Source organism: the organism of the source record quoted next, unplaced genomic scaffold (assembly GCF_019419815.1).
Source record: "Pyrus x bretschneideri cultivar Hongxiangsu unplaced genomic scaffold, Pyrus_bretschneideri_v1 Contig11, whole genome shotgun sequence".
NCBI lineage: Eukaryota > Viridiplantae > Streptophyta > Magnoliopsida > Rosales > Rosaceae > Pyrus > Pyrus x bretschneideri.
In genome coordinates, this window is record NW_025999402.1 from 7,930,413 (window position 1) to 7,945,119 (window position 14,707).

The window sequence follows — 14,707 nt, forward strand, 5'->3', positions numbered from 1 at the left end:
TGACATCAAAGATACTAAAGAAATAAACCCAAAAGGGAAAACTACCCACATCATAACATTTAAAGCAAGACTCATAACCAAACCCATACAACCCACAATAACCAAATAACCCATAACTCTAAACCTTGGCTGCCACCAACACCATATATTTCATTACATCTCGTCATAAAGAACTTGTGGAACAATTGAGTTGGTATATATCAAACGATCCAGTTGTGCATAAGAGCAAACAATATATAGACTTGATTTGACTTGATGGGTAAAAAGCACATGAGTTTATCTCAACAAAGTCTTTAAAGTCTGTGATGCATAGAAGTATATCAAAAATAAAAGATGGAGAAATTTTATTTAAATTCATATTATATTATCTAGCTACACTAATATTTCAGTTCTTATCTATTATAATTTATAGTATCTCTTTAAATCTAAATTGACTACCTAACTTACCCGACAAACCCAAGATTACATAGTGACGGGGAACTCATAATTACCACAACGAAATATTATTCACCCGGACAAAGACACCGAAGATTACATAACGCACGCAGAAAGTCAGGGTTCCAGGGAAACAACTTTGCACCAACTCTCCCACCCTAAAACACACAAACCTAACATTTGAACTGCTTATGACAATTTCCAACAAAAAACAGTGAAAACACATGGAGCAAGGGCCTAGGGGTCCCGGGAAGACTGTTATTTACGTTGGCAGCAGAAAGCAATCGAGGTTCGCTCTCAACTCTCTCTCTCTCTCTCTCTCTCTCTCTCTCTCTCTCTCATAAAAGTTTCGATTTTGCCTTCTTTCTTGTGACTATGAAGCTTAAATACTATGCATATATATCTTTAGGGAAGCAGAAAAACCAACAAAGAATCTGAATTTATAAATTAATCTGAACTTGCTGAAAGAAGCTAATTAATCATAATCAACAACTGATTAGGGTTCATTGTTTAATCTTCCATAACACAGTGAATGAAGGGTTCATTGTTTATATTCATTGGAATCATGTGCAAACTTTACCAATTTTTTTTGCTCTGTTTGGTTTGGCTAATTAATTACTGGGAAAATTTGAGAAATCAGCAGCAGCAGTGAAATAATCCTTTGTACCATTGTCTTGGAAGTTGTAAAACAATGTCACCTAAGAATTAATAGGGGCCAATCTGAACTGAGTGATTTATAGGGTTAGGGTTTTAGTTAATATGATATGATTAAATTGCTGATTGAAAAATGACTTCAGCTATAGGCCTTTGCTACAGTGATATATTTATTCTCGATTTAAATCAGAAGAAAAGGCATTAGTTTTTGTGCACGTGATTAAAGTGCAGAAACCTTAAGAAAGAAAAGATAAATCTGAAGCTGTTTGAGAAAACCCCCATAGTAATCAAATTTCCGAAGCCTAGGTTGAGAAAATCTCTAAAGAAAAACTACTTACAACATAAAACTTGAACTGTAAAAGACCTGAAAAAGATTACTGGTGTATAAATGAGTACTTAATATTTCTATGTGTTTGACAATGCAGGAGCTCTTAGCCTTGGAACCTGCCATCCAGAAACTGGAATGCCCTTAACAAGCCAGCCAATCGGCCAAGACAATGCTGCGATTCCGACGCAAGCACCCCATTGCCCCCAGTCCAGCCTCTCAGTGCTGGCAAACTTCTTCAGAAATTCCACCATTAGCAGTTGAAGAACTATTGTAATAACGATTATTGCCAAAAACAGCTTGCTTTTGAGTAACCCCTTGAATATGTTCTTCTTTTCAAGTTTTCTTGCATTGAATTCGTTGAAGACTTGGCAGAAAACAAATGTGTTGAAAATAAGGGTGTTCTTGACCTTTTCGTCCACGCCGAAGATGGATCTTCCCTTAAACTGTAGGGTTAGCAAGATTGTGATTTGATACAAGGCCTGAGCGATGAGGTTTCTCCACATGATTCTAGTAATGAGTGGTTCCGTTCGTCCCACGGGCTTCTGTTCCATGAGATCATTTGTCGGTTCTTCTGTGGCCAAAGCTAAAGCCCCCAAGGTGTCCATGATGAGATTCACCCACAGCAGCTGCACTGCAGTCAGTGGAACTTTACCAGAAGAAACAGCAGCAACAAAGTTGATAACAAGCGCAGCGACATTGACAGTGAGTTGGAACTGGAGGAACTTTTGAATGTTGTTGTACACACACCTTCCCCATCTCAAAACTGTCACAACAGATGCGAAGTTGTCATCTAAGATGACGATATCCGAGCTCTCCTTTGCAACTTCGGTGCCTTGGATCCCCATTGAAAGCCCAATGTCTGCTTCTTTTAGCGCAGGTGCATCATTCGTGCCATCTCCCGTGACCGCAACCACATGGCCTTTCTGCTTCAAGCATTGCACCATCAGAAGCTTGTCAAATGGTGAGGATCTTGCCATCACACGTATCTTATCGATCCTTTCCATCCTCTCTTCAGGTGAGTAACCTCTGAATTGTACCCCTTCTACTACAGACTCAGTAGTCTCCAAATCTTCATATGTTTTGAGTATCCCACACTCAAACGCTATAGCTCTTGCAGTATGCAGATTGTCGCCAGTTATCATCTTAACGTTCACTCCAGCAGCTCTGCAACCGTCTACTGCTATTCTGACTCCTGGTCTGCACGGATCCTTTATACCCACAAGACCTAAAAGTGTCATTCCACCCTCTTCAAGCTTCTCAGGAACCTGATCATTCTCGTCTTCAAGCATTCTATGCGCAAAGGCAATGCACCGGAGGCTTTTTGATGCCATGTTCTGAATGGTTGATCCAACACGCTTTCTTTCTTCGTCATCCATCGCTCTTAGCGCCCCAGTTTTATCATAATAATTTGCGCACATTGCGAGTATCATCTCAGCAGCTCCTTTCCAATGCGTCTGAGTACCCTTTTCGTTGTTCCTCCTAATCAAAACACCGCTTCTCTTTTTCTGCGAATTGAAGGTTTCTACATGAATTATCTCACAGCCTTGTTTCACTTCATCAATGTTCATACCCAAATCAAACAAGGCCCATGAAAGTATTGCTTTTTCAGTAGGGCTACCCGAGATCTCAGGGGATGAAGAATTTGGTTTACAAATACTTCCGGTTGTGTTTAAACCAACAGCCTCTTGGAGTAAATGAAGGACGTTTGGCGCTATCTCAGTGATATTCTCTTCTGTCATTACTTGTGTACCAAGCCAGAACTCGGTGACCTTCATCTTATTCAAAGTAAGAGTACCTGTTTTGTCTGTGCAGATTGTTGTTGCCGATCCCATTGTCTCGCAAGCGGACAGCTTCCGAACCAAAGCATTGTCATTCATCATTTTCTTCATTGAATAAGCCAAGGTCAAAGTAACAGCCAGAGGCAGGCCTTCAGGAATCGCAACCACGACAATGGTAATTGCTGCAGCTACAATCCCCACAACACCATTCATCAGATCATCAAACTTCATCTTTCTGCCTCCAAATTCCCTATTTCCGCTGACATCTACGGTGTTTCCTGTGAAATAACGAATTAGAGAAACCACAAGAACAAGGAGAGCCACTGCCAAACCAACCTTCCCAATGTACGAAGTCAGGTTGTTGAGGCGCACTTGCAAAGGTGTTTGCTCATCCAAATCGCGGCTGATCGAGCTCATCATCTCTCCCCACAGTGTTTTCATGCCCACAGAAGTCACAATCATCAAGCCAAATCCATCTGTCACCTTTGTACTGGATAGAAGAAAAGGGTTGCTTCCATCATTGATCTCAATGTGGTTGCTTTCTCCGGTCATGCTAGACTCATCCACCTTCAACGAATGCCCTTCTAAGAACAAACCGTCTGCCGGAACCTGATCACCGACCTTCAAACACACAAGATCACCAACCACAATATCAAAGATTGATGTAGGACGGCGCAGTCCATCCCTCACAACTTCCACACGAATGTCATCGCTCTTCGAAGAAAGCTTTTCAAATTGTCTTGACTGCTTAAAGTTGGAAAGTGCAGATACAATAACGACCAAGAATACAGCAACGATGATGCTGCCACCGTCATACCACCCATCTTTCAAGCCATGCTGTTTAATACCAAACCCTAGAGAGAGTATTGCACATACCAAAAGTATTATAATTGTGGGGTCCTTGAAAGCTTCAAGCACGAAACTCAGCAACCCTTTCACAGGCGGCTTCTGGTACTCATTGGTGCCAAAAACATTCTTTCTGTGCATCAGATCAGGCTCAGCGCCGCTAACACCACCCTTCATGTCAGTTTCAAGAACTGCAGCCAACTCTTGAACCCCTCCGAATTGATTCAGAAGCTCAAGGTTCTTTTCCTTCACCATGTCAGCAAGCGTCTTCTGATCAATGTTGACAAAAGGAAGGTGTTTTTTGTCACGTGCATTGTCGCGATCGTCTTGATTCTTGGGTTGCACGTCTATGGCTACATACGAGAGGGAGTGCAGCAACTGGGAATTGTTACCGGTTAGTAGTTTCTTGGCAAGTGAAGTAAGAGCCCTGGTGAAGTATATGGCTGTGAGAGCCAACCGCCACCTCCGCTTGTAAGGTTTCGGGGTTGGAAACTGTTCTTGATCGGAGATGGCTGGTCCTCCAGCAGGTTTTCGAGACCTCAGTGACATGAGAATCGAAAAGAAAAATAAGACTTAAGTTGATCAAGAACACAGAATTAAGAAGAAACAAGCAACGCAGGAACAATATATCAAAACAAAAGGTAACGCTTCACTAGTGAGGAGGTATATGTAACACTACTTGTTTATATAGGATTGATCTGAATCTTGATTTCCATGAAAATTCATGGAAAGAGGGAAGAAGGTTCACTGTAGCTTCCTTTGTGTTTGGTTTCCGTAGAGACAATTAAGGATTCTGGTTCTGATTAAAAGGATCATTAATCACAATCTTTTTGCTACTGATCACACGATCTTGGCTTTGAAGGAAAATGAAAAAACCGTGTCCTATTTTAACGTTACTTGTTTTGCTTTCTTAGATTTACAAAAAGGTAATGTCACTTATTTTTACTTTTCCCACACCCTTCTTAATTTTCAGTCATCGAATCAAATGAATTGAAGGAGATCATTGGCCAAAAATTAACAAGGTTGTGCTAGAAGTGAAAATTGGTGTGTGAATAGCACTTTCCTTTACAAAATATTGCATGTTAACCAATACCCCAATTAATGCTTTTTTTGCTCAACATATATCTTACTTGAGATGGGGTTTTCCTCTTATATTTCAAGAAAATCATGTTATTTTCCAAACTTCACATTTAGATCAATGGATCTAACTAATGGAAGGTTCGTGGAGATTTCTCTTTTCTTTAGCAAAAGGGAGCGTAGTTTCTTGGGACACCCTTTTGGTATAAATGTTGTTATTTTCCTTTACAAAATATTGCCCCCTTTAATGCTTTTTTTGCTTAACATATATCTTACTTGAGATGGGGATTTCCTCTTATATTTCAAGAGAATCATGTTGACACGCCCCGATCCCGATATTCTCCGAATACCAGGATAGGCATGTGCTGGCCGAAATCCGAGGGTGACGAAAGCCATTTATTGAGTGCAAATGCTGAAAACAAGGGATAGATAAGACTTATTAATATACAAGAATACTGAAGATGCATTTAAGGAACGTGTTCAGAGTATACTAAAAGAAATAATATAAAATTGAATGAAACAAAGGATGGATCCCACACCGAGAGGACTTGAAGATGCTGATGTGGAAGTGCCTTGATGCCGGGATTGTATGCCTCGATTCTAAGTCCTGAATGGGGCGCAAAACAAACATGAGTGAACCAAGTTTATATTTATATATATAATAAAACAGTTATCAACATACTAACCCCCAGGTTTTATGAAAACACATATATCATGATTAAAGGTTTTCCGAAACCTAGCATGCCGTGCAATGTCTCAAATCATATCTTGTATATATCGTAATCACTAGTGAATGTCCAATATCCCTCCAGGCCCTATGCCAGCTCCCCATCTCTGTGCCAATTACCAGAGGAAAATCACCCCCAGGCCCCGTGTCAGCTCCCCGTCCATGCGCTAATAGCCAGAGGAGCTAATAGCTAGAGGAAAACCATCTCAGGCCCTATGCCAACATCGTAACTGTCGCCCGGGACGGAATCTATCCCTCGCCCTGTAGCGGAATTGAGACCACTAGTTAAGTACAAAACCATTGAACATACATATATTTGAAAAGCAACTTTATAGTATAAAGTCATCCATCATCTATACTATAAAGAGGTGTTTGAAACATGTTCTAAATATTATATCGTCATCCATTAGATATTCTATAAAGAACACAGGTTATAGGAAAAATAGTAATAATTCAAACTAGCCTCAATAAGCATGTTATCACATAAAACGTTTCGTAAAACGTAATCATTAAATCATGTTTTTCATGTATACATTTATACTATAAAACATGCATTTTTAGAAGGGGTCCACTTACAAACACTTCGCCGTCGAGAGCCACGCAAACTAACGGAGACAGAATGCCACAATAAATTGCCCCTAAGCACATAAAGGGTCCAATTAATAAAAATCTACTCAAATGATTAATTGAAAAAGAGACGTCAAAAACGGATTTAGGACGTCGAATTTAGCCTAGAAGGGTCTCGAACGAAAACCTAAAAAGTCAACAGTCAACTTTGATCGGGTCAATGGGTCAAAGTCAACAGGTAGGGTCAACGGGGTCTAGGGTCTTGGGTTAGTGAAATGGGTTGGGCTAGTTAGGGTTAAATGGGTTTAGGGTTTAGCTATTTAGGTGGACTAGGATTTAATGGGTTTAGGATTAGGTTTTGGGTTACTCAGGCCTAGGTGGGAGGCCCAAAGGCTGAGGCCTTAGGTTTTAAAAGAAAAAGGTTGAGGGGAATTGGGTTTAGGGCTTGGGCTCAAGTCTGAAATAGGCCTAAGGCTCGATGGTCTTTGAGGTGGCCTGAAAGGCCTGAGTTCCTTGGGTTTCTGGGCTAAAGGGTTTGGGCTTTAGGTTTTAGTGGGCCAAAGCCCAATGTTGGTCACGGCATGAAGGGCCTGGGTTTGGTGGGTCGTCGGACCTCAAGAAGAAGAAGGCCGAAATTCGGCCGAAAATTAGACAAACTTTAAACGTTTATAATTTTGCCAATACTCAACGAAATCGAGTGATTCAAAAACAAAAATCATAGTTCTTGAAGAGAGGAAGAGAATGGTACCTTGCATGACATCCAACTCGCCGTGCTTTGGCTGGAAATTGCCTTAAAAGCCATCGGACTCGCCAGTTAAACTTGGAAAACACCTCCCTGAGTTGTTCTGTGTTATATCCTCGATCCACAAGCATATTTTAGGTTATATTTAGGCCACAAGGACAAAAATGAGAAGAGTTCAAGTGTCTCGAGGCTTACCCAAATCAAAGGGACGAGAAACCTCACCGAAATCCCTCATCTGTACCGACGCTCGATGATTCTTACGTCTTCGTTGAGTTTTAAGGATGCAGGAAGGGAAACAAAGGATGGTGGTGGTTCAATAGTAGTGTGTATGTGTGTTTTTGGGCGTTGACCACCAGGGAGGAGAGAGTATAGAGAGTTGAGGGAAAGAGCTGAGATAGAAAGAGAGAGAGATATGTGATAGAATTACGGGAAATGTAAGGGAGATTAATTGGGACTGGGAGACAAACCCAAAATCAATGGGGCCCCTTGGCACACAAATTAAGATCCAAAAACAATTTTTAAAGAGAAGTACCCCAAACATAGTGAAATTATAAAAATACCTTTTTGTTCCGTAAACTTCGGGACGAGTTGTTACACATGTTATTTGCCACACTTCACCTTTAGATCAATGGATCTAACTAATGGAAAGTTCGTGGAGATTTCTTTTTTCCTTTAACGAAAGGGAGCATAGTTTCTTGGTACACCCTTTTGGTATAAATGTTGTTATTTTCCTATACAAAATCTTGCTTGTTAATAGCTCAACATATATCTTACTTGAGATGGGGATTTCCTCTTATATTTCAAGAGAATCATGTTATTTGCCAAACTTCACAATTAGAAAAAATGGATCTAACTAATGGAAAGTTCATGGAGATTTCTCTTTTCTTTAGCGAAAGGGAGTGTAGTTTCTTGGGACACCTTTTTGGTATAAATGATGTTATTTTGATCATATTTATCATCTAAATTTTATAATATAGGTGAGTCACACGTATTTAAATAGGGTCTAGTAATTTAATTTATCAACTAAATTTTATAATACATGTGAGTCACACATATTTAAATAGCCTAACCATCATTTGGCTCCCTTACTTTTTTATATCCTTCACATACTTCATTATTATATTATGAAAAACGTTTTTGGGTAACAAGAAACGTACAAAATTGTGACATGTCTAGCGTTACTCTTTCGAATAGGGCTTAAAGACAGTAACTAATAAGGATTTTAGAACTAAGAGCATTTTCAATTGGGATGCATATGCATCTCTTGTTGCCCAAAAATTATAAGAAAATGTAAATGCTCATCTTGGCTGAAAGATGTAATTAATTATGTTACGTGTCTTTTTATATCTCCAATATGAAAAAAAAAGAAAAGAAACAATAGCCCCGAGAGTTGAACAGTGTAAACAGAAGGAGAAAGAACATCTTGCTGAGGAAGAAAGTATATTTGTGTATTGTATTGAGAATAATACCAGATTGCACTTATAGAATGTGTATATATCTAGTTACATTGCTTAACTACTATGCTACTACAAAGCTCACAAGATGTTGACACTTGTCACAATCTCAGCTCATAGAATCCTAACCAACTTAACCACCTTACACACATTATATTAAACATCCTCCCTCAATCTCAGAGTGAGGTTTGCCAAGTCTGAGATTGTAGCAATGTGTTCGAAACAAATGAGTGGATAAACCCTTTGTAAAAATATCAGCAAATTGTTCATTGAAGGAAACAAAATGCACATGCATAAGCTTTTTTGCAACTCTCTCTCTCGGACAAAATGGACATCAACCTCAATATGTTTTGTCCGCTGATGCATTATTGGATTATAAGCAAGGGCTATGGCAGAGAGATTATCACAAAACAGTGTTGTGGACAAGGAACATTTATCTGCATAAACTGAAGAAGTTGTTTGATACAATCAATTTTTGCAGAAGTACTTGAGAGGGCTCAATATTCAACCTCTCTAGATGATCTTGAGACTGTATTTTGTTTCTTGAAATACCAAGAAATAGGATTTGGCCCTAAACACACAACTAAACATGTGGTAGACCTCCTATCATTAGGATCTCCAGCCCAGTCAGCATCACTAAATACATGGAGATCCAAGTCACCTTTGCTAAAATGAATTCCAAACTCAGTAGTTCCTTTCAAATACCTGAGAATTCTCTTCCATCAGCATAATGAGATTCCATATAACAATGCATAAACTGACAAACCTGATGAACTGAGAAGGATATATCAGGTCTAGTAAAGGTCAGGTATTGAAGAGCAACCATAATACTTCTAGACAAAGATGGATTATTGAAAGGATGACCATCATCTTTTAACAATCTATTATAAGGTAAGCAAGGTGTGGAGCAAGGTTTGGAATGAACCATGTCTGCCTTAACCAACAAATCTGAAACATATTTGGATGGAGAGAGAAACATTCCACTTGAATTCTGTGTGATTTGGATCCCAAGAAAATAATGAAGGGAACCTAAATCTTTAATATCAAATTCCTTGGTCAAAGCACTAATCATTGCAGCAATGGACTCTGAATCACTTCCTGTAATTATAATGTCATCCATATAAAGAAGAAGAATGACCACAGACCTTCCAATATATGTTGAAAAGAACCCCAGAGAAGGAAGAAATGATGTAAATATTTCATTCCATGCCCTTAGGGCTTGTTTTAAGCCATAAAATGACTTATGCAATCTGCAAACATGTGTAGGATTGTGAGGACCACTAAATCCAGGTGGCTGTGACATATATACTTCCTCTTGAAGAATTCCATGAAGAAAATCATTCTTCACATCAAGTTGACGCACTGACCATCCAAAGTTAGATGAGTTGTATGTTTAACAACTGGCTAAAGGTTTCTCCATAGTCAATACCGTCTTCTTGATTGAAACCTTTGGCAACAAAGCATGCTTTATACCTAGAAATAAATCCATCAGCATGCTTCTTAATCTGAAAGACGCACTTGCAGCCTACCAAGTTCTTGTTTCTAGGTAATAGAACCATAGACCAAGTGTCTTGAGTTTTAAGAGCATTTAATTCTTCTTCCATAGCAGAGAACCAAAAAGGAGACTTGATAACAGACTTGTAAGTAGCAGGTTCAACTTGTGAAAGATCCACTTGTTCACCTTCTTTAACCATTGGGGAAAAAAAAAAGCTTTCTTCTTCGAAATACCATTCTTAGCTCTTGTTTGCATAAATTGAATGTTCATATGAGGAATAGGGAGAATAACCTACAAGCTGTCAGGTTGAAACTCATGATGCGATTTAACATCAGTGGCACTAAGGATCTCAGAAGTGGACTCACTAGAGGTCTCAAAACATGACCAACTTGGAATCTTAGGAGCCACAAGGATTGCAGAAAAGGATTATTGATCTGTTGATGCAGTAATGGATTGTAATGAGCTGGGAGTACCACTTTACTGATCAGAATTTGGTGACATAATATTAGGTTGTAGTTGGTACAGAGGATGGAAATTACACTATATGATTGTCACCATTAACTAATATAGATGAAGATAATGGAAGGACAATCGATGCAGGAGTGTAATGCATGAACACATGACATTTAACAGATAGGGTGGGATATGGAAATTCAGACTCATCAAACACTACATGTCTGGAAATGTAGAACTTTGTATGAATTATGTCATAACAAATGAAACCCTTGTATTTGGAAGCATAGCCTAGGAAAATACATTTGGTTGTCTTGGGTTGTAATTTGGTACTGTTATAGGGTTTTAATAGTGGAAATACTGAGCAACCAAAGATTATGAGATGTTGGATATCTGGAACAACATCAAATAGTAGTTCAAAAAGAGATTTGTTATGAGGTGTAGATGAAGGCATTATATTTATAAGGTACACAGCAGTTTGGCATGCAAAATACCAGAAAGTTGGTGGTAAACAGGCTATTTGCAATAGGGTTATAGTTGTTTCAATGACATGTCTATGCTTCCTTTCGGCTAAACCATTTTGCTCAGGTGTGTAAGGGCAGGACAGTTAATGTTTAATCTTTTTTTCCAACATAAACTTTTGAAATGGTTTACTATGGTATTCACCTCCACCATCACTTTGTAATGTTTTGATGGAAGTAGCAAAATGATTGGAAACATAATTATAGAAGCCAACAAAAGTAGAGAAAACATCACTTTTATTGATAATGGGAAACAACTAATAATGTCTTGTGCATTCATCAATGAATGTCACATAGTACCTAAAACCATCTATGGAAGTACAAGGAAATGGACCACATACATCACTATGAATGACCAGAAAGGGATGTATTAACTTAGACATAGAATTGACAAATGGCAATTTACAAAATTTTCCTTCAAGACATGTATGACACATCATAGACAATGAATTAAGTAACACAGACACATTACATTTCTTTAACATGATAGACACCACAAAATTGGAGGGGTGACCTAATCTATTATGCCAAAGATTGGAAGATCGTTGATGTCTAAGATATGCAGTTTGAGCCTTGGAAGTGACAGCATTACTCTTAGCTGAAGTGGTATTAGGTACAATCGATTACTGTATTGGCCTTGAAAGAGAATCCTCCATATGGCTTTGTCTTGGATCCAGAAATAGAAAACATCATATATCAACCAACAATTATTGTCCAAACATAGTCTATGCACAAACAAAAGATTATGAGATAATCGAGGAACATAAAGGACTGAATTAAGTTGCAAAGGTTTGAATGGAGTATGAAGAGTAGATGAACCAATATGAAATATTGATAAACCTACACCACTCGCAGTCTGAATTGTTTCATTAGTAGGATATGGGGAAGTCGATGACAAATTAGTCAGATCAACAGTTGACACGCCCCGACCCCGAGGTCCTAGGGACATCGAGATGGTCACGTGCTGGCCGACACCCGAAGGGTGACGCAAGCCATTTAATTAAACAAAAACTAAGAAAATAAACTAAAGTAAGCAATAAAGGCTAAAAACCCAAATACAAGTTCTACTTCTAAATATTGAAATTAGGTAAACACACAGCACGTCCAGAGCATAATTCTAATATAGAGTACAAGCAGAACTAAGAATAAAGAAGTGCTATTACAATAAGTGGTGAAGCGGAGCGAAAATGACACAAATCACTGGTAGGGGAACGCCTCGTAGCTTATGTCGTAATCCTCGTTCCTAGGTCCTGAAGGGGGCGCAAAACAAGGGTGAGTGGACCAAGTTTATATATACAGTAATAGTAAAACAGTTATCAACATATTAACCCCCAGGTTTATGGAAACACAAGTATAATAATGAATATAGGTTTTCCGAAATCTAGCATATCGTGAAATGTCTCAAATCCTAAATCGCATAAATAATAAACACTAGTGAATGTCCGATATAACACTTCAGGCCCCATGCCGGCTCCCCGTCTCTGAGCAGATAGTCAGAGGAAAATGCACTTCAGGCCCCTTGCCGGCTCCCCGTCTCTGAGCAGACAGTCAGAGGAAAACACACTTCAGGCCCTATGCCAACACCAAACCGTCGCCTGGGACGGACCGGATCTATCCCTTCGTCCCGTAGCGGAAAGGACCACTAGGTAAGTATAAAACCAATGAACATACATATATTGAAAATCAACTTCATAGTATAAAGTCATCCATCATCTATACTATAAAGAAGTGTTCTAAACATGTTCTAAATATCATATCGTCATCCATCAAATATTATATAAGAACATGGGTTATAGGAAAAATAGTAATACTTCAAACTAGCCTTAGTAAGCATGTTATCTCAAAACGTTTCATAAAACATAATCGTAAAGTCATGCTTTTCTGTGTATGCAATTCTACCATTAAAACATGCATTTTTAGAAGGGGTCCACTCACTGTACACCGAGGGTGCAAGCCGTACCAAACAGGAATAACGGAATCACCGCTAAGAATCGCACCTAAACACATAATTGAGTACTTTCAGTCAAACTCTACTCAAACGATTGAATTTGAGAAAACGGACATCGGAAACGGGTTTAGAACGTCGAAATTAGCCTAGGAGGGTCCCCGCACGAAAACTCAAAAAGTCAACGGTCAAAGTCAACGTTGATCGTTGACTAGTCAAAGTCAAAGTCAACGTTGACCCGGTCAACGGTCAACGGGTCAAAGTCAACATGTCAGAGTCAACGGGTACGGGTCATGGGTCACGGGTCAACGGGTACGGGTCACGGGTCATTAGGTTTTGGGCTTTGGGTAAATGGGTTTAGGTTTTTAGGTGGGTTAGGTTGGGTAAAACAGAAAATGGGTTTGGGTTTTGGTTAACAGGCCCGAAGGCCTTAAGACAAAGGGGAAATGGGTTTTGGGCTGCAACCAAGGCCCTAAGGCCTTTTGGGTTTTTAAAATGAAATAACTAAAAATAAAAAGGAAAGGGTGAGGGTATTGGGCCAGAGACCAAACGAGCCTAAGGCCCGTGTGTGTGTGGGTGGAGAACGGCCCGAAGGCCTGGGTGCGCCGGAGAAGAACACCGGAGCTTCCATAGCTCCGGCCGACGCCATTCCTACAACCTAGACTCCGATCTAGGTACCAAAATGAAGCACTAGAGGAGAGGAGTAGTTTTATACCTTGGGTTCGCCGTGAAACGGCTTGTGGTGGCCGGAAATGCCCTCGGAAACCACACACACTCGCCGGAAAATTTGGGTGCCTTCACCCGTGCCAAATCACTCCAAAACCTTGGACAATCAAGAACCCAACTCAGTAACTACATTTAATCAACATCTAATAAGACTAAAAAGGGAGAAACCATGCTTACCCAACCGGAAAACAAGCTAAAACTCGCCGGAGGTGTTCGTGTCCTCCGGCACCGCGAGCAGGGGAGAGAGAAAGAGAGAGAGGGATGCAGTTGAACGACGACGATGGTGATGATTTCCTCGCGTAGGTGTAGCTGTGGGTGTAAGTATGTGTGTGTGTCTTTCACGGGGAAGAAGAAGAGAGAGATGGAGGAGTTTTCGAAAGAAAGGAAAAAGATGCAGACAAACCAAAAGAAAAGAAAAGAAAAGAAAGGAAAAAGAAAAAGAAGAAAGGAGAGATGAGGGACACGGCAGGTGGGGGGGACAAAAGAGAAAAAAAAAAGGGAAGTGGGTTAGGGTGCTGCCACGTGGCAGTCTAAGGTAGAGTAATAATTTAAATTTCAGATCTTGGTTGTGTGACAAAATGAGGACTAAAGTGATAATTCTATAAATTTTTAGGGAAAAATTACAGAATTATCCTTATAAGCAGGGGCGGGTGTAACAACAGTCATATATGAAGATGCTCTGAAATCAATAAGCCACAGTTTTTGAGGAGGAACACTTGGTTCATGAGCTTGTGATGTTGAAACATTTATGGCTGTCTGAGCTTGAGGTGAAACGTTTGAGTTCATGAAATGACAGTATTTGGCACTATGATTCTTCTTCTGACAATTTGACAACCCTCATATACTGCACTATCAAAATTCCTGAATCTACAGGTAGGAGCCAAATGTCCAAACTTTCCACAAATCTGACATAATGTACTAGAAAATCCATGTTGCCTTGGTGGAGAAGTACCAAGAAT

General features: G+C 39.6%; 1 protein-coding gene across 1 annotated transcript; it reads right to left on the bottom strand.

The window, feature by feature from the left end:
• Positions 1-1,269: 1,269 nt before the first annotated feature.
• LOC125473846 (calcium-transporting ATPase 12, plasma membrane-type-like) lies at positions 1,270-4,915 on the bottom strand. Its single transcript, XM_048577179.1, has one exon. The coding sequence runs from the start codon at positions 4,588-4,590 to the stop codon at positions 1,495-1,497; it is 3,096 nt and encodes a 1,031-aa protein (XP_048433136.1). The 5' UTR covers positions 4,591-4,915; the 3' UTR covers positions 1,270-1,494.
• Between the last annotated feature and the right edge of the window lie 9,792 nt (positions 4,916-14,707).